At 42.3% G+C, this 27,941-nt stretch overlaps 1 protein-coding gene across 2 annotated transcripts in view; it reads left to right on the forward strand.

Moving 5' to 3' along the window:
* Positions 1–18,459, forward strand: part of LOC118237500 (cytochrome b5 reductase 4) — a 28,784-nt gene extending 10,325 nt beyond the window's left edge. For both annotated transcript variants that reach the window (XM_035436267.1, XM_035436276.1), the window contains exons 6-17: positions 153–191; positions 609–702; positions 2,737–2,794; positions 3,006–3,099; positions 3,266–3,298; positions 4,416–4,538; positions 6,124–6,264; positions 6,840–6,992; positions 10,299–10,449; positions 11,724–11,810; positions 15,305–15,466; positions 16,221–18,459. In XM_035436267.1, coding sequence (XP_035292158.1) covers positions 153–191; positions 609–702; positions 2,737–2,794; positions 3,006–3,099; positions 3,266–3,298; positions 4,416–4,538; positions 6,124–6,264; positions 6,840–6,992; positions 10,299–10,449; positions 11,724–11,810; positions 15,305–15,466; positions 16,221–16,275 — 1,190 coding nt within the window. In that variant the 3' untranslated portion in view covers positions 16,276–18,459. The remainder of the gene's footprint in view (positions 1–152; positions 192–608; positions 703–2,736; positions 2,795–3,005; positions 3,100–3,265; positions 3,299–4,415; positions 4,539–6,123; positions 6,265–6,839; positions 6,993–10,298; positions 10,450–11,723; positions 11,811–15,304; positions 15,467–16,220) is intronic.
* Positions 18,460–27,941: the final 9,482 nt, after the last annotated feature.

Genomic DNA, 27,941 nt, shown 5'->3' on the forward strand with positions numbered 1-27,941 from the left:
CCTGTCAGCGAAGGGAGATAATAAGACGGGCTGGAACAGATTGTGAGGTGCATGTCGAGCACGGAGATGGGCATCAGGGAATATTTCCTATGATTGTGTTTTCTCCTTGTTAGCGGCGAAAGGTTTCATGGTTGTTTCTGTTTCCTTTGCAGCTCAGTTAAATTCTGACAAACAGAGCCTTCCAGTGAATGGTGAGAACATGTGAAGTACTTCCATAGAACAGCATGCACGCACACACACACACACACACACACACACACACACACAAATACAGAAACACGCATACATGAACACACTCACACTGTCTCACACACAAACACAAAAATACAGAAACACGCATACAAGAACACACTCACACTGTCTCACGCACACACACACGCAAACAAAAAGCCACAAAGATAGGCAGACAAATGCGTGCGTGCGCACACACACGCGCACACACACACACACGCAAACAAAAAGCCACAAAGATAGACAGACAAACGCACACACGCATATACACACACGCACAAACCCACAGTTCTGTATATCGTCTATAGCTGTGGTCTGTTATGGCCTGAGGAAACCTTTGTCAGATGTAAATCCTCTGCTGTCCTCTTTCCTCTCAGGTTTGCCCCCTGCTTTCCCCTCCCTGGTCCTGGAGCCACCTTCCCCGGCACCTCCACCCAAGGCTCCGCCCCCTCCCAAAGACCACCGGCCCAGGTGAGTGTGTCCAAACAATGTGAGGCCTGCCATATATCTTCTTTCTAAGCTAAAGTTTCTCCCTTGTAGTCTTTTTCATAACATAACATAACACAATGACGAGAACAGACCATTCAGCCCAACAATGCTCGCCGTTTTCTTCTTTTATAACATAACAATAGTTTTATATACAATAGTTTATGGTCTTACTATAAACAGGTTCACGCACTAGCACACACACATTGTACAATGGCCATGCTCTGTTTCCATGGACAGGAAAATGCTGGTTTTTGTAATGATAATTTTGACAGTATTTTAGAACTTAAAATTAGATTTCTGTCATATTTTTGAATACAAATAAATCAATATTATTGATTGCACAACACCACCTGGACCTACCTAGGGATATGTGCGCATAACCACAAATAATTACACATGCTCACACACGCAGACGCAGATACGCAGACGCTTGCACGTGTAACCTAAGAAAAGAACACGGATGCATTCAGGTACATACTCAAACTCCTTAATCTGTCACTCAAATGACAGTATTCCTGTTACTATGGAGACACATCTTCCAGGAGTCTCTCCCTCTATATTAGAAGGGCAAATTCAGCAGGTGAGGAATGCACGTGCTTGGTAAGCTTTCTCAGTTGAAGGTTGGTGATTATGATGTCATGAAAAACGGTCGTCCTTGTCATGTAAGGAGGATTTATAATAACAAGTGCTTTCTAAATGTTCTGGTTATGTTACTCATTCATGGAGAGCAAGAGGGTTCAGGGCTGGCAAAAAATGCAAGTGTTTTCATTCAGTCCTCTGTCCCTGAATATCTCTCATCTCATTTTTTGAAAAGATGTTCATAAAACTTGGCAGAGGGAAACAGACCTGTGTGTTGAATCCATGAACTCCCTGTCGATTTTGTGCTTCACAAGTCTGTCAAATTGATGAGTTGATGGTGCAGCAGCTGGTTTTAACTGTCGGTATAAAGATACGGTCTTCCATTTCCTGTTTTGGCACAATTTTCATATAAATGCCACACAAAAAAAAATCTATAAAACTATAAAAAGCCTTAAATTAATTCACTGGCAAGCTGCAAATTCAATAATTTCATCCGTCCATAACCCCCAAAACCTGCTCTGGTGGTCTTGGCATTTGCGGGTTGGAGTAGCTGAGCGAATGCGTGACAGCAAAAGGGCTCTCTGATGAGTCACCCAACCAACAGTCACCGGGTCTCCTGAGTGCTGAGAAGCTGTAGTGAGAGATGTGATTGGGGATAGACTTGGACCATCGATATGCCTGCTGAGCTCATTTCTCAGCCACGTCAGGCGTAGTCATAATGTTTCTGAATCAAACACGGTCATAATGTTTCTGAATCAAACACAGTCATAATGTTTCTGAATCAAACACAGTCATAATGTTTCTGAATCAAACACAGTCATAATGTTTCTGAATCAAACACAGTCATAATGTTTCTGAATCAAACACAGTCATAATGTTTCTGAATCAAACACAGTTGTAATGCTGCTGAATCAGGCGCAGTCATAATGCTGCTGAATCAGGCACAGTCATAATACTGCTGAATCAGGCGCAGTCATAATGCTGCTGAATCAGACGCAGTCATAATGCTGCTGAATCAGGCACAGTCATAATGCTGCTGAATCAGGCGCAGTCATAATGCTGCTGAATCAGGCACAGTCATAATGCTGCTGAATCAGGCACAGTCATAATGCTGCTGAATCAAACGCAGTCATAATGCTGCTGAATCAAACGCAGTCATAATGCTGCTGAATCAGGCACAGTCATAATGCTGCTGAATCAGGCACAGTCATAATGCTGCTGAATCAGGTGCAGTCATAATGCTGCTGAATCAGGCGCAGTCATAATGCTGCTGAATCAGGCACAGTCATAATGCTGCTGAATCAGGCACAGTCATAATGCTGCTGAATCAGGCACAGTCATAATGCTGCTGAATCAGGCGAAGTCATAATGCTGCTGAATCCTCTGCAGACTGAGAAGAGGAACGTTGTTTTTCTAACATCTTTTCTTATGTGGCAGGTTCGACTGGTTCCAAACTGAGGCAGTGGTCAATGTTGTGGTGTACACCAAACGGAAGGTAACGGCCTCATATGTTTTATATGAAAAACATCACACGACAGGATCAATAACAGCTGAGCACTAGGTGGAACCTAGAGATAATCATCGTCTTTCAGGTTCTTTGGCGGTTGGAATGAATAACAACACAGAGATGTTATTGTGGCCCTCATCCCTCTCTCTCTCTCACCCTCTCTCCCTCCCCCCCCCCCCCCTTTCTCTTCCCCCCACAGATCCCTAGTTCGGGCTGTACAGTTGTTGACCTGCAGGGCGGTGCTCTTCGGGTGGAGGTGCTCCTGGGAAAGCTCTCCTACCTCCTCCACCTCCGTGAGTGACTTCCCTGCTCCAAAATCTCTTTCTGTCCCTTTTCCCTTCTGCATGACTCCACGGTTGGTCGCTCTTGGGTGCTTTTCGTTGTTTGGACCATGCAGCACTTTTGTGTGCTTTGTTGTTAGGTGTAGCATGATCAAATAAAACTTTGTTTTTCTTGTAGGATTGTCACAGGAAGTGGAAGAGAGTATTACCAGTAAGTAAACGATTATTAAAATCTAATCATACTAAATCTACACTGTCATGTCAGAAATCTTTTTCTTAAACGTAGACATAAGTGGTATTTTCTTCTTGTATATGTGAACAAAAGTGAATATGGACACACTTCTTTTCCAATTTTCCTGAATTAATCACTTAGCTTCTGTTTCATGTATTATTCATTTTTTATTTTCAGAATGTTTTTGACGCAATTCTGGCTAATCTTCTTGCTCCTATTAATGTCAGCTGTGCCGTATCTTGGAATTTGAACCTGCAGCCCTCAAGCTGCGAGCTAAATTCTATCACTACACCAGTACTGCTGCATTTTAGTGTGGACACCAAAGCCACGCTAATCCAGCCCCCCCCCCCCCCCCCCCCGCCCCCCAGTAGCAGCCATCATTCAGGAGCACGTGTTTCACCGTGACCCCCGTGCTCCAAGCTATTGCAAGAACCGAATGAGGAACAGAATTGCTCGCCCTGCTTTACGCTGTGATGGGAGAGATTGGGTGTGAAGCACTGATGACTTCAGCCTTTGTAGGCCCCTCTCTCCCACTAAAGAAAGACATGCAGTGCCTGAAACATGCTCAAGGCTCTGTATCTTGGAAATGAAACCGCATGAGTCTAGCGCTCATAAGCTACAGTCATTTACTTTGTTTCTTTCTTGTGTTTTTGATTTGCATTCAATCGGCACTGAGCAGACTTCAAATGCAGTTTAGTACTGTGGCACAGGAATATTGTATGTAGGTATGTAAGGGAACTATCACAGTGATGTCCACACATATACATTTAAACAATCACATCCCTTGTATTAAAGCCTCTAAATGTGATTAGTGTGTGCCTTCCTTTGGCCATAGCTCAGAAATGGCAGTCTCAGAAGCTGCAGAATGAGGATAGGCCAGTCCAGTCATAGGTAAAAATTATGTACAGGTGCAGTTTGCTAGCATCTGCTCTTATTCACAGCTTGCACATTGCTGGAGCTACAGTGGGTTTGATAGACAGGAGCAGGTGGCTTTAGAGTGGGGTTTGATGGAGACCACATTGCTGGGGTGGTGGGTGAAGGCAGCGCTCTGCTCTCTCCACACTGTGGCGCTCATGGTTTTTCTCTGTCCTGCTAGTTCAGACATTGAGCACGGTGGGCAAGGTGCAGGTGAGCCTACGGAAGGCTGTGAGGGCCAAATGGGACGAGCTGGGCGAGCCTCTGCAATCCCATGATTCCTTTCTGCGGAGGACAGATCAGGGTGAGTCTCCTCTCTGCCCCTCTGCCCACTACTGAATGTGCCTCCCTCTCTCTCTTTCTCTTTCTCTTACATACACAACATAAACAACAACATACACATACTGCCATATCTGAGCCATATAATATGCAGTATGTAAATAGCAATCAACTGCAGATGTGGACAGTCAATGCGCTTTTGTATCGATGGCAGGTTGCCACATACAGTGCAGCTAGTGGGGCTGTGAGTCCTTCACCATTCTTGTTTATCAGGAACTGTGACAAAATCTCTTTGTCTCTCGCTCTCTTTCTCTCTCTGTCTGTCTGCCCATCTCTCTGAATGTGTCTCGTTCTCACTCTCTCTTACGATTTCTCTTGCTTATCTCTCTCGCTCTCCCCCTTTCTGAAGATGAACAAAAAACTATGAAATAAATAATAGTAAGTTTTAACAATGATGCAGTTGAAATAACAAAAACAACACATCTCAAATTATGAATTTCTTTCCCATAATATTGTCATACATATTCATGCCCATTTACAGCAATTAGTGTTCCCTTCCATTTGTTTTGTTGTGTTTTATAAGATTGGTGAACATATTTTAGGATCATTCCTTTGTGCAGAATTTTTCATGGTGTGACAGTGTGCTTATGGACTGCCCTCTAGTTCAAACCACTTGAATTTGATGTCTGGAGGCTGAGATAGCCATTGAAAAGCCGTCATTTAATGCTTCAGTTAACCATTTCTTGTTTGATTTTAAGCTAAGTTTGTAATAAATGATGATCTAAGGTCCGTCCGACCATTTACGGTTTTACTCTTTTTACGTACACAGCTATACGTAGCTTTCCTAACTCTTTTCTGCTCAGTTCAATTCGGCGTGCTTTATTGCCATGAAATCTGGTAAAGAGATGTGCGTGCAAAAACTGCAAGCTGTATTCCAGCCAGTGGAATCTCCCAGGCCTGCTTTAACTGGGGGCTAAAAACAGCCCACGTTTGGCCACTCATACCTGCCTGAGGCCACGGTGGCCCTGCCGGAAGCTGCGTTTCAGGCCTGAGTGAGGAATGGGTGCAGGGTCAGCCTGTGGAACGGTGTGTTGTTGCGGAGACGAAAGAGAAGGTGCTCGCCGAACCGAAACAGCCCGAGGCCAGATTACAGCCGGCAGGTCGTCACGCACAGTAATTCTCAGAAGGGTTCAGTTAGGCTTTTTACGGGCTTGTGCTTCCAATTCTCCTCATACGTCCTTCAGCCAGTCTTTGTGCATTAGCAGAAATAAAAGCGATTGTTTGACATGCTATTGTGCATAGTTTAACAGTCTCAGGGGCCTAAAGACGTTCCGAAACGGCTGCCATTTTGCGGGATTAACACTTTTTCCTGATTGTATGTAAGCATATGAATTAAATAAAAATGTGAGTTCATATATAGTAATTCTACAGAATGCAGAAACAAAATGTCCCAAATATGAATGTAGTACATGTGAAAATTCAATCAACAAAACTCTGCAGTGCACAAAAGAAAGCTATGTAAAAATGAGGCAAGACTGAAAGTCATGGGTGGGTGCACTCCTTTGCTTTTCCTCATTTTTGTGGCGTTTATTGATCTATGTGGTCTGCAGGGGTGTTCTACCGGGAGTGCGCGCTGGTGTGTAAAACAGACGTGACCCACGACACTCGGCTGTTCGCCTTCAGGCTGCCGCGCGGGACGCACATGCAGGTGCCCGTCGGACGGCACGTCTACCTCAGGGCTCCCGTCCAAGGTAGCGCCTCCCCCGGGCCGTCCCCGCCCGGTCAGCAATGGCTGGGTCCATGAGGGGTGTTTTTGGGAGAAGGGGGCAGGGTGACCGGTCCGATTTGAAAATGGAATTATGGGAATATTAGTGTGGGACAATGCTTGGCTAATGGTACAAGGCCACTGCTCAGTAGGGGAGAATGATATCACAAATGATTGTGGAATACTAATATCACTGACCATTATTGAACACTAATATCACAGATCTTTATGGAATACTATCACTGATCATTATGGAATATCAGTATCACTGATCATCATGGAATACCAATATCACTGATCATTTTGGAGTAACAATATCAGTGATCATTATGGAATGATGATATCACTAATCATTATAGAATATCAATACCACTAATCATTATTGAATAACAATATGACTGCTCTTTATGGAATAACAATAACTTCGTATGAGATAATGTGGTTGCTGCTGAATCTCCATCTGGTTTTGTGCAGATATCGAGGTGGTAGTCGGTGCGATCGGTGGTGTGTACGGGGACAGCGTGTGGTGATTCTCTGCACTCGGGTGTGTGTCCTGCACAGGCAGCGAGGTTGTGAAGCCCTACACCCCAGTGAACAGGACACTGATGCCCCAGTCCCAGGACCCCGCAGAGAGAGAGCACGCCAGCGTCTTCCTCATGATAAAGATCTACCCCGACGGAGCTCTCTCCCCGCACCTCGACGCCCTGAACGTCGGTGAGTCCGGGAACCCTCTCTTCCTGCACGCGCGCGTGTTAATGACCACTGCTCTGAGGGGAAGAAAGAGAGGTAAAACATGTAAATGCCGAGCTGAATGTCAGAAACGACAGTGAACAGCCAGCGCGCGCGGTCCTCCCCTTCAGTGCGGTGCATTCATAGCGCAGTCCAAATGAACGCATCACAAGCGAAAGGCATTGTTTTAGGTTACCGTGCTCCTTTGAGAGCCGGCGTCTTTATACGCTCTGAATGTCAGTCATCTGCTGTATTACCTAATAACAGAGAATAAAGCGCAGCTGCCTTACAGTACAGGCTTTATCCCCGTGAGTTGGCTTCAGTATTGTCTGTGCTTTGAGTGGCGTTCAGTGAACTGATGAAAAGTTAACACACTGCTCATTGTGATTTTTGTCTGTAAGTCTTCATGCTCCTGTGTATTTAATCGAATCGTGGAATCTGTTGAGCACGCAGAATGAACACAGAATGTTTGTCCTTGCCCTTTTATTTTACTGCCGTGCGAGAATATCCGGTGAAATTATGCACCCTGAAATTCCAATAAATCACAGGCTGAGAAACCTCTGAATATCAATCAAGTCAGAAAAGCGGGAGGAAGGAGCAGAACAAAGTGAGCGGTGAGGGATTTAATAACGTGCTCTCTGAGGCTCCCAGCCCTGAGTGGCTGGGAAAGTAACACTCGTCCGTCGTTCTTGTTTCACATTAATATGAGCGCGGATTCCGCGTCTTCCCTGAGAAACACGGGCAGTTGTGATCTGGGCTAGTGGCGGTGCAGTATTTCGCTGCATCATATGGAAGCATAAACCTGCCAAAATGTAGAAGTTATTGTTAATCTGCTAACCGTTCGTTGCTGTTTTGTTTGCTTGTTGTGTGCGCATCGTGCTAAATATAATTTTAAAAATGCTTTCATTTGTGTTCCTGACTTAACGATTCCTGGTTCCATGGACTGCACTCATATGAGGTGTTGTTAGTCTCCCTTACTCCCTTCTTTCCGGATATCCAGTCAACAAAAAACAGAATGTGGCAGTGTAGTGTGATGGGTAAGGAGTTGGTCTTGTAACCCAAAGGTTGCAGGTTTGATTCCTGGGTAGGACACTGCCGTTGTACCCTTGAGCAGGGTACTTAACCTGCGTCCCTTCAGTGTATATCCAGCTGTATAAATGGATGCGATGTAAATGCTATGTAACAAGTTGTGTAAGTCGCTCTGGATAAGAACGCCTGCTAAATGCCTGTAATGTAATGCAAAATGTAATGTAATCTTGAGATGTTTACTTTCAAATCTACCCATGAGTGATACAGCTGAGGAAGGTGTTAATGGACTCAGGGGGGACAATGGGGTCTCACAGACAGGTGTGTGTATTAGGGGCAAATGGTGAGGAAACAGTGAATAAGCAAAAACTTGTAAGCAGCAGAATGTTGGGCTTTGAGTAAATTTGCACCTTGAAAGTGAGGAATATGCACGTGCAAGCTTTTGCACTTTCTACAGGATTGGGTATTTCACTAAACTACCGTACAGCTTATGGCCTGAGGCCTTAGCTCACCAAGACACTATTAGGAAGAAAACAAGAGAGGATGAACTCAAAGCAAAATAACAAAAAAGCCAGACATGTATATCAAAGGGAACAGAGGGAACTGTAGCCTTGCACCGTGCCTTACATTCACATTAGTGCTGTTGTCTTTTGAATGGATGCCCTTTTCTGAGTAAACCATATGCCTGGTCCATCTGCCACCACTGTAGGCACCGAGAGCTTCATCTGGTCGAGCGGAGGGGTACACATGGGATAATCTCCCAAGCCCTCCCTATGTAACAGCCTGTTATTAAAAACAGCAGTGGAAATAATCCAGAAATAGATTCAAACAGAAAATGAACATAGCCCTTTGGAAACTGTATTCCGTTTATGCAAAGATTCCTATGTTGCTATTCTGCTGGTTTTAACTGATGGACATGGTACCACATTTTTTATCTGGTGATTTTACTAAATATACTCAGAACTTGCCAACAATGGTCTCCTTCAGGTTGCACTGAATGTGTGAGATTTCTCCGTGACAGGTTTCAGCATGACTGCATCTTATATATTAAAGTCATAGGGTTGAATTTTCTTATCAGAGTACTTGGTCCATTTCTTGCTTTTGCCCGCTACATTTTCTCTGTTATATAAACGTTAACCTTTTGTACATGCAGTAGTCCTTCATTGATCTCTATCAAAGAGCCTTGTGCCACTGGAATATCAGTGGGTGTCCGTAGACGTCCAGGGCTTTACATCACCCTACCTGCCATGGCTTCATAGGGTGTGGTCTGAATTGTCCTGTGCAGGGTTTACATAACCACCATGAGGCAGAATCTCAGGCGGTTTTAAAGAACTGTTTGTGCAAAACATTTTAAGCATCTCTTTTGATTGTCTGGTTTGCTCTCTCCACACAGCCAGAGGATTGAGGAAGATGGGCTGTGTGCATTTTGTGCTCGATTGTCAGACTTTTTGAAATTGTATTTTGAAAGGCTTGGAAATTAGTGCCTCTCCGCCGCTATCAATTTCAATAGGCAGCACCCATCTTGCAAAAACCGCTTTGAAAAGAATTGGCAGAGGCAGCGCTGGCCCTACAGGGAAAAGCCTCAAGCCGTTTTGTGAATGTATCCGCAGTCATTTGTCCGTTCTAATGCCCAGCTGGTGTGTTGGCAGAGGACCAATGAAGTCCGCCGGTGGGTGGGCCCGTGGGCCCTCTGAAGGGCTCGGACTGCAGCGATTCTCCAGAATTTCTTTGTGGGCGGGGTGGTGAGATGGTGCAACTTGACCTCAGACCTGGGGGGTAAGGGGGCATCCTACAGAGTAGGCACCTCAATAAAAACTCATTTCTGCCAGGAAGAGAACGCCTACAACAGTGGTCTTTGTACTTTGAATATTGTAAATGGAATTGCAGTGATTTTGCGTGTGGTTTTCTGTGTGGAGTAGTGTACTCCGCATGGATGTGCATGGTACAGTATATCTGGGACATACCTTCTTCAAGACGTGGGTTAATACAAAAATGGTTCCAGAATCCTCAGGAGAGCCCAGAACTAAAGGGAGGGGTCCTCTGAGTGTGTGAACAATGGGTTGTTCTGCCCAGGTGGTGGAGATAGTGTGAGGCTTTGTGCCATGACAGCATTGGTTAATATGGGAGGTAGTCCGGCATAACTCCTGCAATGCAAGACAAAGGAGTAGGTGAACATGTCGGTCCAGAAATAGCTGCAGATTTGGTCGGAATGTTAAAATGTTCTTTTCACTTGTGATACGCCTGTGACTCTCTCTCCTTGTCTAGGTGACTCTCTCTCCATCAGTAGTCCGGAGGGCCCCTTCAGTGTGCGGCTCCTGTGTGATGTCACTCACCTGTACCTGTTGGCGGCTGGCACTGGCTTCACCCCCATGGCCAAGCTGATTCAGCTGGCCCTGCAGGACATGGACGCTCTCAGGTCAGCTAATGCCCGGTGGTCAGCCTGGAACAGTCATTGTCCGTAAGTGAGTGAGTGACTCGCTGACTGACTAACTCCCCGTTGCTAAAAGGTGTGGTTAGCACACTCCAGTCCTTCAGGTGGTGGACTGCACCTGTGCTTCTTTGTGAACTGCCATTACACGCAAGAAGCCTTATTGTGTGCAAGTGTATTTCAGTGTGTTCAAAAGCATAGGAAAATTTGGATATTAAAAAACACCAAATATCTCCAATAGAGCTATAGGCGACTTAAAAATATATCTACATCAGGGATGTCATACTAAGAATCACGTTAAAGTTAAATAGGTAGCTCACAGCTTCAAAGTCTTATTTTGTTATCTGTTTTTTAGCCCAGTAGCTAACTTTGGCAATATTGTAATTACAAATTAAAAGATGGCTACAATTAGCAGTGCTGGCTTGACACTGTTGGACTACAAGTAGTTAAGAATCTTTCTGCTATGTGAGGCATGGCATCCATTCCGGTGTTCCAATTGGAAAATCGGTGACATGACACATCATTAAATTAGGGTTTTTATTCCCACAGGTCAGGGAGTAGGCCCCCTCTTTCAGTCAGCCAAAGGGATGTCATTATCGGCTAGCTGAAAACTAGATTAGCACTGGTGATTGAAAATGTGATGGGCTCAGTTAGAAAAAAAAAAAAAAATTGTTCTGTGAAAATTTGCCAGGCACATGTGTGTGGGCCAATGCGAGCCACGTTTAAATCAGTGCAATCAGTGCAGAAACAGACATTTGGCATAACAGAAGCTACATTTGACATGATATTTAGGTTTAGTGGAACCTGTGGAACCTGTGGAAAACTAGAATGCAGTACCCTTTATGGCTGTGAAGTCATACGCTTCAGTTTTTGGGAGAGATTGTTCCCCCCGGTAGTATCCAGGGTTTTGGCCTCTTTTTTGGGCGCTCAGTTGCCCAGTTGGTGGGGTTGCTGGCTGTCGCTCAGCTGCATAGAGAATGAATGGACTTCCAGCGACTACTCAACACAGTTTCTCAACGTGTGAACGCGGGGAAAGAGCCGCCAGCCCAATTTGACCACTTAGCATGGAGCTGAGTCACCTGGAAAATGGACTCTGTGCCACCAAGGCGGAAATAAGGCTTTGTGCTCCTCTCTATTCACCGTTGGTTTCCTGTTGAATGATAGAATGAGATGCTCAACTTCATCTACTTCTGTCCCCCTCTCCTATCTCTTCTGCTCTGTTTTTTTCCCCTTCTTTTCTCCCCTCTTTTCTCCCTCTCCAGAAAAGCCAAGCTGTTATTTTTCAACCGGAAAGAGAGGGACATCCTATGGCGGTCTGAGCTGGATGCACTGGCAGATCAAGAAGAGAGGCAAGCAGCAACACTGCTTTATCATACAGTGTGTAATACTGTGTGTGTGTGTGTGTGTATGTGCGTGTGTGTGTGTACGCCTGTGCGCCCTTGCGTGCGTGCATGCATGTGTGTGAGAGATAACATGTATGTGTGTCTGTGAGTGGTGTGTTCTTGTGTTTGTGTGCGTGTGTGCGTGTGTGTGTGTGTGTTTGCGTGTGCATTTTGTATTGAAAAGGTAAGCTCCAGATACTATAAAAAATGAAATATACGAGTCAGATGGCAGAAGGCGTCCTATTTTAAGATTCACATTGTTAAAAACCATAATTTTCTTGAAATAGAGGCAAGAAATAAGCTCTGAAAAATCAAATCACTTACTCATTTTTCCTCACCTCCCTTTTTTCAACGATTTTCCAAATAATCGCCTAAATCATAATTTGTGGTGTGATAGAATGAGGAAGGGAGTTATTGTCAAATGGGCTATAGCTGACCCTTTTTCCATGAAAGAATTAGCCTACACTTGATGCACAAAGTTTCTGCGACACCACTAATGGAAAACAAGTTAAATTGACACAAGATGCCAGAATAATTAGCTCACTAGTGCCATGTCCATCTGCAGCCATTGATAGAGCTAATGCTGTTAGCATGCACTCCATATTGTCTAATAACCTTGTACTGAACGCACAGGGAGGCACATAATTGGTATCAGCCTTCTCATATGAATCTTGGCAAGATAGCTAAAACAGCAAATTTCCCAGAACGTGCTCTGGTTGTTGGTCAGAAAGAATCCTCCAACTCTGATTACCTCTGGCTCAAACTTAAATGGCTGTATTGCAGTATCAGAATCAACGATTATGTTTTCCGCAGTCTCATCAGAGTCTGAGTCATCTTCTCAACTAAATGCTGTCCAGAGCTGTTTGTCCTCCACGTATTACGCTACACATCACAAATGAATTGGCCTAATATCTTTGGGGGATGCCGCTATGTGGTTCTTACCCTTTAATAGAATTTTATAAAATGTTAGTTTCAGGTTTGATGTTCTGTGTGCAGGTGTGCGTGCGTGTGTGTGTGTGTGTGTGTGTGTGTGTGTGTGTGTGTGTGTGTGTGTGTGTGTGTGTGTGTGTGAATGCGTGTGTGAATGCGTGTGTGTGTTGAAGTGTTTGTTTTTTCCAGACTAAATGATCTGATGTGGAATTGGAGTGGGACGCAGCTGCAGGTGGCTGTGGTTTGACCTGATTCCTTATTTGCATGTTTTCTTGAACACCTGGCATGAAAAGGTTGGTTTGTCTCTCTGGCTAGTCAAGTGCTTTGTCTTTCTGTTCTGCTGTGAAATGCTTCTGTTTTATAATCTTTTTTTTCTCATTTTTACTGCCAGCACCCAGTATGAGGTTATTTCTTCAGTTTTGCTGTAGCCTCTCTCTCTCCTTCCTCCTCCCTCCATCCTCCCCTCTCTATAATGATAGGCTTTTTTCAGTGAGACTGAATATAGCTCTCGTGCGGAGTTTTTCAAATAACCGCGTCAAACAATGGCACAATTATCTCCCACATTTGCAACCTGTGAACGAACGTGCCTGAGATTGAATCTGTCGCCCTGGTCTTAATTGTCTGCTGTTTCCGGTTAGTTCTGGGAATATGACATGCATACCAAGATATGTTCCCTCACCATTCCCTTCCCCCGTGTGAAACCCTAGGAAAGGATATTACTCTGGCTGTGTTTGGCTGATGAAGACAGGGAGCGTAGAGCATAATGAATGAGTAATGACTGGAAATTTGATCAGTTTGCTGTTATACCAAGGATTTTCTCCCCTGTTTCTGGTGGGTTTCCTGCGGTGCCTTTGAAATCTAATTTATATTGCACAACTGTGTGCGTGTGTCTGAGGGTGTGTGTGTGTGTGTGATGAATGTGTTTTTGTGAGTGCTAGTTCGTGTTTACTGATATATATGTCCATGAGCGGTTGTTTGAGTGTGCTTGCGACAGGTGTGTGTATTGCGTGCGCATGCATGTGTGTTTGTGTGTGTGCGTGTTTGTGTGTGCACTTTTTGTAAACATAATTTTGCATCACTTGCGTCATTTGCTTCAAAACTGTTGAAAACACCTCTAAAGAACCTATTGCTTGCTAGTACCCAGCAAGACAAAATTGCAGTTCCTGGCTAGCAGCTAATGTTAGCTGTTTACGAACGCTTTTTAATAGCAATCTATTGCTTGCTAGCTAGTGGGGCTAATGCTGTTAGCCATCCTCCTGGCAATTCCAACGCTATTTTGGGTTTTAGTTGTCGTATTGTGAAACAGACATATCCTACTGGATCTCCCAAAAGACTGCAGCATGATGTTGCGTTCCCAAGCCTTGATCAATCAGAACGTCATATGCCATTTGCAGGCGCAGGACCCCAAGCAGATCCGGTACCAAGGCCTCCATTATTTTAACGGAAGTAGAAATGCCCAAGGTTATCACAAACCTCTATGGGATATCCTATCTGATGAGGGATACCTTGATGCTGCCTGAAATAAGGCGCCTTAGAAGGGCTTTTTTGTTATTTTGGTTTGGGGCATACCTACAAAGGACAAGTGTGCAAAATTGTGAGAATTTTGCTTTCAATTGCTGCCCTTTAAGGCAGCTGCCTTTCATTTGCGATGCAGCCGAATTGATGCAAAAGAAGGCGCCATCAGGACAAATGACACACTGTGGGTAATTATGGGCCACAGAATAGAGTTCTGCTAACTGGGAATAATCAAGGCAACAAAAGTAACAGAAGGGTAGCAGGATTGCTTTCTCCTGAATTTCAGGGCAGCATTGGTGCACTCTTCACTAGAATGTTATGACTGTCAGGCCAGGCGGTATACATGCCAGAAGGAGATGAAGTTATGCATGTGGAATAATTCATATCTTCACTCTGAGATGCATTTATGATATTATGAATATTTCATTCACTCTGTGGGCTGGTTTTTAAGCAGTTTTTACAAACAGACACGTTTTTCTGTTCTTATTTCATCTATTCTGCAGTATAGATTTCACCTTAATCCGACCACCTTGTTTCCTGCAAATTGTGTCTGCTTCAACTGTGCTGGCTGTGGCTAATTTTGTCTTTTGGAGTCTGTTTGCAGGAGTCTGAGCCCTGTCAGAGATCCACTAAATCACTGCCAGTATTGCACTGAATTTCTCAAAATTCAGGAGTTGTGAGGCATGGCAGATTTGTGGGTGTGAGTTTTTTTGTGTGTTTTTGAATTATCCCAAGTGTGGAATGATACATAGTTCCTGTTCACTTGTTTTCCAGGTCTTATAGAAATGTCATTTTTAATACAGGTTAGAGGTTTCAGAAATTGGTTAATTTGTACTCCAGGTTTGAGGTTCCAGAATTGTGTCCTTTGTGTTCCAGGAGGTTCCAGAATTGTGTTGTTTGGGTTCCAGGTTTGAGGTTCCGGAACCGTGTGCTTTGTGTTCCAGGTTTGAGGTTCCGGAACCGTGTGCTTTGTGTTCCAGGTTTGAGGTTCCAGAACCGTGTGCTTTGTGTTCCAGGTTTGAGGTGGAGTACGTCCTCTCTGAGCCGGCTGACGGGTGGAGCGGGCGCCGAGGCCGGATCGAGGCGACCATGCTGTCAGACTTCCTGAGCGGTCCAGCGGGATCCAAGCGTCTGGTGTGCGTCTGTGGGCCCACCGCCTTCACAGAGCTGGCACTAGGGTGAGCCGCAGTTAGAGGAGCCATTGGCCCCAGTGACTAATGCTTTTCTGTTCGCAGCCAATGGAGCACTTACGTGAATTGAGTTTCATTTTCCTAATGTTTTCTTTCGGAGAAGGTTTTAAGGGCGTGTGTTTGGTAACAGCTCTTCAGAGGGCCTTGCTTTGGCTTGACCTGTAATGGAGTTTGTCTCTTGACCTGTAATGGAGTTTGTCTCTTGACCTGTAATGGAGTTTGTCTCTTGACCTGTAATGGAGTTTGTCTCTTGACCTGTAATGGAGTTTGTCTCTTGACCTGTAATGGAGTTTGTCTCTTGACCTGTAATGGAGTTTGTCTCTTGACCTGTAATGGAGTTTGTCTCTTGACCTGTAATGGAGTTTGTCTCCTGACCTGTAATGGAGTTTGTCTCTTGACCTGTAATGGAGTTTGTCTCTTGACCTGTAATTGAGTTTGTCTCTTGACCTGTAATGGAGTTTGTCTCCTGACCTGTAATGGAGTTTGTCTCCTGACCTGTAATGGAGTTTGTCTCTTGACCTGTAATGGAGTTTGTCTCTTGACCTGTAATGGAGTTTGTCTCTTGACCTGTAATGGAGTTTGTCTCCTGACCTGTAATGGAGTTTGTCTCTTGACCTGTAATGGAGTTTGTCTCCTGACCTGTAATGGAGTTTGTCTCCTGACCTGTAATGGAGTTTGTCTCTTGACCTGTAATGGAGTTTGTCTCTTGACCTGTAATGGAGTTTGTCTCCTGGGCTCACAGGATGGTGCGAGAGCTCGGCTTCAGCGACGAGGAGATCCACGCTTTTCAAGGATGAGCCACGACCTCACACTGCAGAAACCTCAGATCCCTTACACCCAGAGGACCTCAGTGTGTGTGTGTGTGCGTGTGGGGGTGTGCGTGTGTGCACGGGTGCGTGCGTGCGTGTGTGCGTGCGTGCGTGCGTGCGTGCGTCTGTGCGTGTGCTCGCGCGTGTGCGCATGTGTATGTGTTGACATATACGCATGTGTATGTATGTGCACACACTTGTGAATGTGTTTTGTCTGTGTGTGCTCATGCAGTAGTGTAAGTGCATGTGTGTGCATGCATGTAAGCCCTCTCACTATGCACTGTGAACTTCAGTGGACTGTTCCAGAAAGTCTCATTTGGAAGCATCTTGTTCTTTACGTAAAGACCTCTCAGAGAATGAGATAGAGAGAGAGAGGAAGGGAGAGAGAGAGAGTGAGGTGAATTAATACAGTTCTCTGAATACTTTTATGCACTCAGGTCAATTTTATTGAAGTTAACAGTCGGTGCACCATCCATCAACTGAACTTGCTAGCTTGCTGTCTCTTCCAAAGTGCAGGGACCACCTACAGTATGTATAATCGGTTTATGAACTTTATCTCCTGTCCTTACTCGAGCAATGTGTGTCACTGAAGTGGTGCTGAGGTCACTGGTTGGCAGTATGTTGTCAGCTTCATTTCACACATTTCAATAATGTGTTGACAAACGGTTCAAAAGTGATGATGCAACCTATCAAAAAATGCACTGTTCACTGGCAGAAACGTCCCCTTTTTTAGTGGAGTTTTTGCCTTGCTGGCAATATGTGGAGGCTTGTAAGGAATGTAAAGCTTGCCAGTATATTTTATTATTAATCTGGGTACGGAACAGTCCTGTTCTTCCCAGAAATGTCTTAGTGCGTTTAAATTATAGGGAAGAGCACTGTGCTTTTTAAGAGCCTGGGGAGAGGGCATGATCAAGCTTACGTAACAAGGCTGTCTTCAGAGACGCTTAAAATCAGCTTAAAATTCTGGGAGCCCCTCGAAACTCTGAGCACTAACCCAAAAACTGCCCATGATTGGTCTAGTAAAATGATTAGGAATGGTGTCAGTGCTAGCGTAGCGAATTAAAGACAAAAAATATTGGGGAGCCTTCATGTCTGGAGCTGTTCATTAAAACTTTTTAGACCAATAAAATACCTGAAATTATCATGTCAAATGCAGGACATATATATATATATATATATATATATATATATATATATATATAATTTCAAATTTTGTTATCACACGTTTATAAAAGATGAAAGATGTCGGTATCATGTAGCCTGTGTGTGATGCTGCTAGCAGTTAGTACTGTGCGGGTCAGTCTGCACTAATGAGCCATTGTGTTGTTTTTTTTTTGGTAGTTGACTTGCAGGAGTATATTGTGAAAATGTCTTGAACAAAGTCAATTTGCTGTTGCCCTCACTTTTTACTAAGCTGTAAGATGTTTGTAGCGGAATGGAGGGCTTTCACTGTATTTTCACTTTAGCCAAACCCCAGTAAATAATATTGTCAATATGGGCAATGTAGATGAGCAAAATATGGGCATTGAGACGGCTCTATTAGTGTGCCCCTGAGCATTTACCTTCCATGAAATGTTGACTCATCCTGGTTGTCACTGCAGACAGAAAGTAACAGAACATAACAGAACTGCAATGAGATAAGTACAATGTCATATTTTGCCTTTAAATAACAGATGCACTTGTCACTAGTTTACAAAGCTACTCGAACAGTTTTGTAATATTGCACATCCATTGTCATAACTTGTGGATCTCTGAAGAAAACAAAACGGGATATTGATAACGCTAGGCCTAAGAATCGAAAATGAACGCACAGCTACACATGTAAAATGTGACAATAAATCATCGGTTCGGTAAGAGAAGCACAGTCAACATGAATCGTTTGGTTAAAAGAACTGTTAATTTGCATCTGCCAACTACTGCCATTTTAAACCTGGTGCTTGGTTTTGAGCGCAGAAAAGAACGCATGTCTTTGAAAAGCGGTTCTGGGCAGCTGCAAGGGACACGGATCTGTGAACAAGAGGCCCCAGGCCCGGACTTGCTGTTAAGTGGTGTTTTTACTGAAATTGCTTCAGTACATGTGCTGTTGTAGAAAAGTTGGTTGTGTGAATTGTATGCCATGTAAATTTGCCTTGTATAAGGGTGTGTGCTAAACAAAATAAATACTGGAGTCAATTTTTTGTGTTTTGATAAGTTATCTGTCCTCAGTCTATGTACATTTAAATTTTTTTCCCCGTTTAATTAAAGCCGTTATTCAGTCACAAGATGTATTCTTTGTTCATAACCTGAAACTTATACTGTAGGTTGAGCTCACAAGAGACTAATGTTGTCTTGTTGCAGCACTAAAGATGAGAAGGGACCAGCTGGGGATGCAAATGATAGGTGTGACAAAATCATAAATGTATGCGTAACTTAGAAGTATCTCTTCACAGTTAATTCATTATGATGAGAAATTCATAAGATTTAATATTTTACTGATAACATTTTTCACATTTTTAAAAATAAACTTGTGAATTAAAAAAAATAATAATCCAATATATTTAAAATGTGATTCAACCTAAGGGTTTTTGCTCTTCACAACTATCTCTAGCTGATGTGTGATGACTAATACTTAAGTGCTCGCAGGTAGTGTCCTTTGACTTCGACCATTTTTTGTGTCCTTGAATTCACAATGCAGTGACGAAGCTGTTCACTGAAGTAGTATAAATGGTGTTAATGAGCATCAGTGTAATGGAGTACCTATGGCAGGGGACACGACCTAGACACTATTGAGAAAGGCCTGATTTGTCCTCAATAGTCAGTGCATCTCTGAGTCACATTTGCTCATGTATTCTTCTTGACAATGAGTTTATGAGACAGTTAAGATGGTGACTTGAATAGCTTATCAGTGCCCCCTATTAGCCAGCCTCGTTGTATATGAGATCAGCGGTCCACAAAGGTTTCGGTCTTGTTATTCGCTGTCTGTCTTTACCCGTGCTCGGGGTCCTTCGCAAGGTGCCCTGCAGAAACGTGTTGAAAGTAATTGGAACTCTGTCCTGAAGACTGCCACTGCTGCCAAGGCCGGTGAATTCATTCCATCACCTAGCAACCAGTCTGCTAGGGAATATGGAAAAACAAATTTGCGGTCGTTTGAGGGAGAGTAGTGATTGTCCGGAATTCACGTTCACAGGGGATAGTTCTTTTTCTCTCCACTCCACCCACACACAGGGTTCACAATTATTTCGGTTTCTTCATCTCCTAAAGGCATTTCACTGTGTTCTTAATGGCTTGGGTGAAATGCGGTTTGCCATCTTACCGACAGTCTAACCTAACGCCACTTGCATGTTAGAGTGGAGATTGGGCAGTGCTATCTCAAGCTGAAGCCGAAATGGTTATCTCCCAACTGGGCTGAACAGTGAAAACTGATGCTAAACACCCCTGTGAACTCTGACAGAGCCTTACCACGCGGGGTACTCTGTTGGAATAGGTCCTGCTGTCACCAACATGGTCCAACATTTTTTTGCTGGTTGTCATGAAATGTCCTGACAAAGATTTTTTTTGCCTAACCAGATCGTCAATTCTGTAATTATACAATATTTACATAAATTGATAACCATGTTGGACAGTTCTGGTGTCTTCCCTATTTCTGGTCTCACTTTTCAGTATTGAAAATACATTGTCTACTACAGAACGAGGGTTGACTGTTTGTATCATATAACATGGCATAATAATAATAATAATAATAATAATAATTAAAACCGCAAGCGGCATTGGGAGGGGTCAAAGCATTGGCACTATCGCGCCCCCTATGGAGTGATTTTAAAATGGCTTTGTCCTCATGATCATATACCTTCACCTAACATATCTACTGAATATCATCATGAGCTATGATTTGGAATATGTGTCTGACGTAGTAAAATATTGATGACTTATCGCCAAATTTGTGCTAAGACATGCTGTCTGATGACTTAGTTGCGTCACCATGTATGTGTCCTGGCCGCTTCCCGTAAAGGCCTTTACTATGTCGTAACACTTAGATGGCATGTCGTAACACTTAGATGTCCCGGCGTGTATGTACAGCTGCAGTGTTTCTGCGCCGCAACTAAAAAAGGCGTCACACTAGTGTTGTCACGATACCAAAATTTTGACTTTGATACTGATACCAGGTTTAGTATCACGATACTCAATACTGAAATGATACTTGAAACTTAAACGATGCTGATTCGATACTCGGTACCTAACGATACTGTAATTACCTTAATAGATCAGAAACGTAATGTCCACAAGGGTTGACCTCATTTTCGAATCATGGTTTATTAACAACCTTTAAGTTGAAGCCTCTTCAACATATTAATAAGCATAGGCCTATAGTGTTACAACACTAAACAATAGAAAAATATATTAAATATATTTCAAAATTTAAATAGTTGTAAACTAAATAATCTTTAAAACAGGTCTTTCACCTTTAAATAGATTTAAAAACAGCATACTTTAATAACAATACAGCATCTTCCTATAATAAAATATTTTCAAATTAGAACACCTATTGCTACTGAAGTGAACTGAGTGGAAGCTTACGCTGTATCAACGAGTGAGTGCACAAGCGCAACGTCACCTCACTTGGCAACCTTAGTTGCTACTGCCATCTAGCGAAGATTCTGACAAATTACACTTTTCATCCTCTCGATCGGTAATGTGGGATACACATTTCCCTGGCTTTTACATTTGACACAAAACTACTGAACGTCGGAAAATTGCAATACCGAACCGTTTCTTTTTTTTTAAGTACCAAAAAAGTGCTGAAGTTTCGGAATACCGTGCAATGCTGACACATATTCCAATGCATTGCTCAGTTTAGCAGAGAATGCACACTTCAGAGCGCCTCAGAGACAGATATAATAATAATACATATTTCAAATAATAAATACGACATTGAAAAAAAACGAAACAAAAAACGAAATATCAACTCGCCATCCCTGCTACCTGCGTACTGCGCTCAGAATACCTTATTATTTATTTCGACATTGGCAGACTACAGCATAAATTGCATCTTTTGTTTATATTCAATGTTAGTAATTGCAGTGAGGAACTGCAGCTGTAGACACAAGATAGTCTGTTATGTTATGGTAGCATCGGAATGAAGCGGACTATATATGTATTACGGTCACTGTGTTATTATACCAGTGTGTTTTTGCGCCTTTGCACAGAAACTAAAATACTATCAATAAAATGGTTTAGCTATTTCTCAGCATAATGACAGATTCAAAGACTAAACAAACTCACCCGATACTGTCTTCAAATGGATCCATGCCAAAGAAAAGTAATTATTCATCCTCTCAAAAAGCTTTTACTAACAAACTCTTAGTAGCCTAGCATGCACTCTGGCTGGCACTGTCTTCCATTGCTTCCCCAACGTTCAGACCCTCCTCCCCTCACTGATAAAAACTAGACCTTACGGTATCGGATTACTTGGGTTGCCATGGATGTCTTCTAGCTGCTTGCTGTAAAGGAGTTTACTAGATGTAGTAACACTTTAGATTTGGAGCTACAGCTCTTCCGCACCCCAACTAATAAAAAAGTCCAAATGGCGGGCAAACGATATGGCAGACATGGGTGGTCCCAATAGCAAAGTTGTAGAGTACATCCAGATGCAGAAGATAAAGATTCAGACTTATGGTGTGGGAGTTATGACCTTTTGAACATGACCCTTTGTTATAGCGCCACCATCTGGCCGACATGGGTGATTTGTAGTGCCTGAGTAGTGGGGGGCCATAGGAACCCACCTACCAAATTTGGTTGGTCTACAACTTATGGTTGCTGAGCCTCAGACACTTTTAGCGGAGAAATAAAATAAATAATAATAATAATAATAATCCTAACAGATACAATAGGGTTCCACCCGAGCAAGGATACGGCTGGAGTTTGAATTTTATCTGCTGATGAATGATTTGCCTGGTTCTGTGTGCAGTAGTGGGCAATACATTAGACTTGAAGGTATGAATAGGAGACATGGGGATAGTGGTGTTAGTTTTAAGTGTTTTCTGTGTGTGGGACTGATTAAGACTGTGTGATTAACAATAAAATAAATAAATAAAAAATAGGGTTCCACCAGCTTCGCTTTTAATAATAAAGTATTTAAACTTCTTTCTGGCCATGATTGAAAATATAGGGACAAACCACTAACGTATATTTTAGACTGCAAAAACACCTAGTCGACTCACAGAAATGCACAAAATAATACAGTTGGGCTTCTCCCCCATGTATCTTCATGTGAAAACAGCACCAGGTCTTAAAACCGCTTAAACCTGGCACCCTCTAAAAAAAAAAGCCCTTCTGAGCAACCAGTTCTCAGCAGACAGGGCCTCCTGATCAATATGGCTCTGAATGGACACACTCACAAGTCAAACCACCAACTGAAAACAACTCAAACCAATAATATAAAGAATAAGACTGTTTTTTTTAAAAAAGAAGCAAATTCACGGAATATTGCAAATGATCTAAAATGGAAATGCTATCACTTCACACCCCAATCTGTAACTTTAAACTGGTTGCATAATAAAGAAAAACATTTAATAGAAATTCTAGCAGACCACAAGCTCAATTTCTACAGATTTGCAATAGATAAATGCAGGTCTTGCTTGCCTAAAGAACTGTGTCTGCGCAGACACTGATAGCTTCAAGAAACCGAGATACAGAGGTGGTTGTTTTACCGATCAAGTATTTCCACTTAAAATTTCCCCAAAGTTGAAAAAACACAATTTCAGAATTCACTTATGTGATTCTTACTTTTGCACAGAAAATGTTCTCCAGGAGTGCGCCCTCATCTGAAGTGGGATGCAGCAGGCTTTTCTCAAACTTTGGCTTAAGCTGCATGACAGCATGGACCCCTCTAAAGAAATCACAGAGCTGCTCTCCAGGGAGAATCCATCATCCTCCATATCAAATGATTCATCTTGTACCTTCTCCGGAAAGATCTCACACAGGTGAACGTGCTGCAATTGGTTTGTTTGTGCAGTGGTAAATACAGGAATCAAAGTTCACATTCCACTGGACAGATACTTTCCACAGTACAATACTACACCAAAATTATTTTTTTTAAACCCGTAATATTTACAGTTTACATTTACTTAATTTGTCAGATGCTGTTATCCAGAGCAACTTACAAAAGTGCTTTGAATCTTAGTTTGACAAGATAGCTCAAACAACTTATTCATTACAATTTTGGAAAAACAATGCACAACCAGAACTTCCGGCTCTCTTTCCATTGTGGACCATTGTGGCTGCTGTTAATTATTATAATTATTATTGTTATTTTTGGCAGACCACAGAACCCACTTCATTCAACAAATGCATTTGCCCTTTTATACTGATGGATATATTTCACTAAAGCAATTCCAGTTCAGCACTTCACTGAGGAGCGAAGCTATAACGTCCTTACAGAGGTTCCAAGTTCATGTCATATGCTATCATCAAGCTGGAAAATTGGAACCAATGTGTCCTTTCATAGAGCTGTGAAAGGGGAGGGGGACATGGGTATCTGCTATGTTGTACTGGATTTGACACCTCTGCAGACTGGCCAGTTTTTGCCATTTTAATTCATGGGATCATGGGAAAATTTTAGCAAATATTTTACCAAAAGCCTTTGGTCTCGTGAGTGAATATAATGCTGGCAGTGCTCTGTTCCCAGGTAAGATTTCTTTTTTTCAAGAAAATCATCTTAATTTCTTCAGGCTCACGTCCGTTGTAAGTGTCCCACAGTGAACCGCACCGATTTCCACCCTGTAATGACATTACCTCACAGCAGTGTGCACTCAAAACTCGAGTGAAAAAAATCACACCATGGCCTGACATTTTAAGGTGACTTGTGAAGTTGCTTTGCGATTAATTTACCAAAAAAGGTTTTCTATTTGGATTTGTGCTTAGCAGTCATGCAACTCAGACTAAAGAAGAAAGAGTTCCAAAAGCTTCTTCTGTGTTTCCAATGAGGCTATCTTGAACTCTATCTAGTTAAAGTGTTATTTGCTGGACAAAATGGTTCAATCTGGGAACTTTCACACTGTAAACACCTACCACAGAGAATTCCATAAATACCTAAAATGGTTTCCCTATGAAGACAAGCCGAAGGACCATTGTTTTCTGAGAGTGTACTGTATATCGGCTGGCCTGCATTCTATAAACAGCCATACCAGCCTGTACTTTGTTCTTGTGTAATGGCTGAAGTCTCTCTGTAATTATGGCATTGATCTTTGTGAATAGCCACCACCTGATAAGTGGTCTGCAGGTCTGGTGAGAACTGGATGCTGCTTTGAATTCTTATGTTTCAAACTGGGAAAGGGTAAACTGGGCAAAGCTCAGCCCTTACACGCACTGCAGTCTTAATTACAGTTTTTCACAAACTCTATTCTTCAAACTGTTGAAAGCTACAGTCTTCTTTGATTACAGTTTTTATTGGTGCAAAGCAAGGTGAAGTTATAATGGAAGAAAATGTTGCGAAAACGTGCACATTCATTTCAGCCTGTTGGATAATTACTCCTAGTGCAGCACCAAGTAGATCTTGCTTTGTTGATCCATGTAAGAGACTGTGAAAGCATTGATTGCATTTTAATTAGGGAGGTGTTCAGTTTAAAAGCTCTGGGATGACTGAAGAGACACAAAGTGCTGCGAATATGAGGGCTGCCAGAATGTCAGAGCAGAAGTCACAGGATGTCTCCATACTGAACAGACCTGGATTATTCATTATCAAAGTCAAATATGACTGGGCTGCATGCTTGTTGTTCTACCATGTTTATGCTTTGACAATCATAATATACCAACCTGTACCAACTTTATAAATGTTTTGAAGAGACAGGTAATGAAATGGAATTGCACAGAACAGAGCACTAAATTGTCCTCAAGGCAAGTCGCTTTCAAGTCATTTGTGAAAAGGAAACTCTGAGAGACTATACTGTAACTTCCATTTTATTCTGTATTCTTTTGTATTCTCAAAATATATCATTTGATTATCCATCTATCCATTCATCCATCCATTAAACCTGCTTATTCCTGGTCAGGGTTACAGGAGGTGCTGGAGCCTATCCCAGCATGCATTGTGTGAGAGGCAGGGATACACCCTGGACAGTTTGCCAGGCTATTGCGGGGTGCAAACGCCATTAACTCACACACTCATACCCAGAGGCAATTTCAGACTCTCCAATTAACCTAACCTGCATGTCTTTGGATTGTGGGAGGAAACTGGAGTACCCAGAGGAAAGCCTCACGGACACAGATACGAACATACAAAAGCCCCATTCAGAGGCCACTGCACCACTATGCTACATGCCATTTGATTAGCACTATGTAAAATTTTGAGGCACCATGTTTAGCTGATATGAGATAGAAGAGTTGTTTCTGAAAGAAGGATACATATCTGCCTTCATTCTGTTTAATTTGTTACATCATTTTGAGACCCCATTGATAAACATTTATTCACATCAGACCCTTCGTTCTTATTTGGCTGCTTGTATGGGTGATTATGATTTAAATTACTGTTTGAGTGACAGCCAATTTATATGGATGGTTGGTTGGGGTGAATATGAATGCATTTTCTATTTATTTCCTTTAATTTTTTATTATTTCTTTTGCTGTATTACCTGAGAACTGAGAAAATAATATATTACCCACTTAATATGGAAAAAGCAGAACTTACAGGAGAAGTATGAAAGCTAGAATAAAAAGAGCCAAGGCAAAAAACTATTTTATGAAGTGCACCGTCTTACCAGAGAAACAAATTGTATCTAATTTGGGCTTCAGCACCTTGGACAGTGTTCATCTAATCTCAGCCTTGTTACCCTGGACAGCGTCTTCCTTGCCTGAGCCACACACAGTATCTGATTTGAGCTTCAACACCATGGTTAGCAGTAATTTCTCCAGAGAGACCTTCAAATGATGCAGTACAGGACCAGGGGACACCACTGCATTTAGACTTCTGAGAAACTGCAGATAATAACTCAACACAGAGGAAAATAAGACTGATCATACAGCTAAATGCAAAAGTACTGGAACAGTGAGACAGTTATTGTTTTTGCTCTGTACTCCAGCACATTGGATTTGAAATAAAAGAATGAATATAAGGTTAAAGTGCAGAATGTCAGCTTTAATTTCAGGGTTTAAAAAAAAAAAAAAAATTTTACAACAATGGGGAACATAAAAAAGGGAAAAACTGAAAGAAAAAATGGGCAGATGATAGATAGATAAAAGGATGCTGGAAACAAGCCAACAAGAGAAGGTGAAGGTACATGGTGTTTTTTTTTGCCTGCAGAAAAAACACATTAACAGGCTGAGATAAACACGTTGTTGTCGTTCTCTTCTGAGTCTTCATCTAAAACTCTAATAACATCTTCTGGGTACAGCTTGTGGGTCGTCGGAGGGGACATCAAAGAGGCTGGAACTTCACATAAACACTTCCTGTGACAGTCTTCATGTGAATGTCATTTTGACAGAAGCAGGATGATGTCGCTCGTGAAGTTACAGCCCCTGTGATGTCCTCCCACCCCCCCCCCCCACCCCACACACACACACACACACAACCCATGGCTGTTCCTTTTTCTCTGCAGTCAAGTCTCAGCGACGTGGAGCTGGAGCGCGATCAGAGTAAAATCAATTCCTTCTTGGGTTCCCGAGCAGTAATTAAGATCTGAGTGATCTGAATGTCTCATTTCTGTTCCTGTTGTTACTCATTCATGTCAGAGGTGTAGGCTGCAGATGAGCCAGTGTCATATGTCATATCCGCCTAGAAATTACTACAGAGAAGTGCAATGGGGCGATAGCCTTGCTCACTCATGCATTCTAGTTTAAAAAAATGCATATCACAGTAAAAAATGTTGCCAACTTGTAAAGTGATAAAGGTCTCTTGAATTTAGATTCATTCTCTTGTATCAGAATGACTAACATGTGAAGGTATCATAATTAAATAAATAGTATATGCACCTTATTTAGCAAATTATGTAGGTTTGTTGCGACATTTTATGTTTTTTAAACAATTATTCACTGCCAAATGGCCTGCTGATTTGGATGAGTCAGTTGTATCTTGATATTAATGGTGTCAGATGATATGAATATGAATGAATAATGTAGATATTTAATTTTTCCTCTTCATTTCCATTTGAAATAGCAGCATACAAAGGTCAATTCCACACTGAAAAAAATCCCCTAAAAATGGCAGAAATGTTGCCAATAAAGAAAAAAAACATTTAATGAAGGAATAAAATGTTTAAATCCAGTTTTTTAGCTGAATAAATCCTGTTGTTTTTTGAGATGACTTTTATGAGGTATTGCCTTTATTTTACATTTGTTTTGAAAACAAAAACAACTGAAATTCTGTACATTTTTGCAAATATTTTTCCATAAAAATACAGTTTTTTCTTTTACAGTGCACCTCTTTTAAATCTGGAAGGCAACATGCAGCACTGTTCATCAACGACACGTGCTCTACGATGTGCTCAGTATGATAAGGTTATATCAATATGGAGAGTGTATAACGCTATGACTCAGTTATCGAATGGGATAGACCTGCACTTTCGTTTTTTATCCCAGTTTCTATCATGTAGACAGCTCATCTAAGAGAAACTAGTTCATGCGCATGGAAAACCTTTGAAAAGGAAACAGCTTTTCATATCTGAAAGTAATTATAAAGAAATATT

Source organism: Anguilla anguilla, chromosome 1 (genome assembly GCF_013347855.1).
Source record: "Anguilla anguilla isolate fAngAng1 chromosome 1, fAngAng1.pri, whole genome shotgun sequence".
Lineage (NCBI taxonomy): Eukaryota > Metazoa > Chordata > Actinopteri > Anguilliformes > Anguillidae > Anguilla > Anguilla anguilla.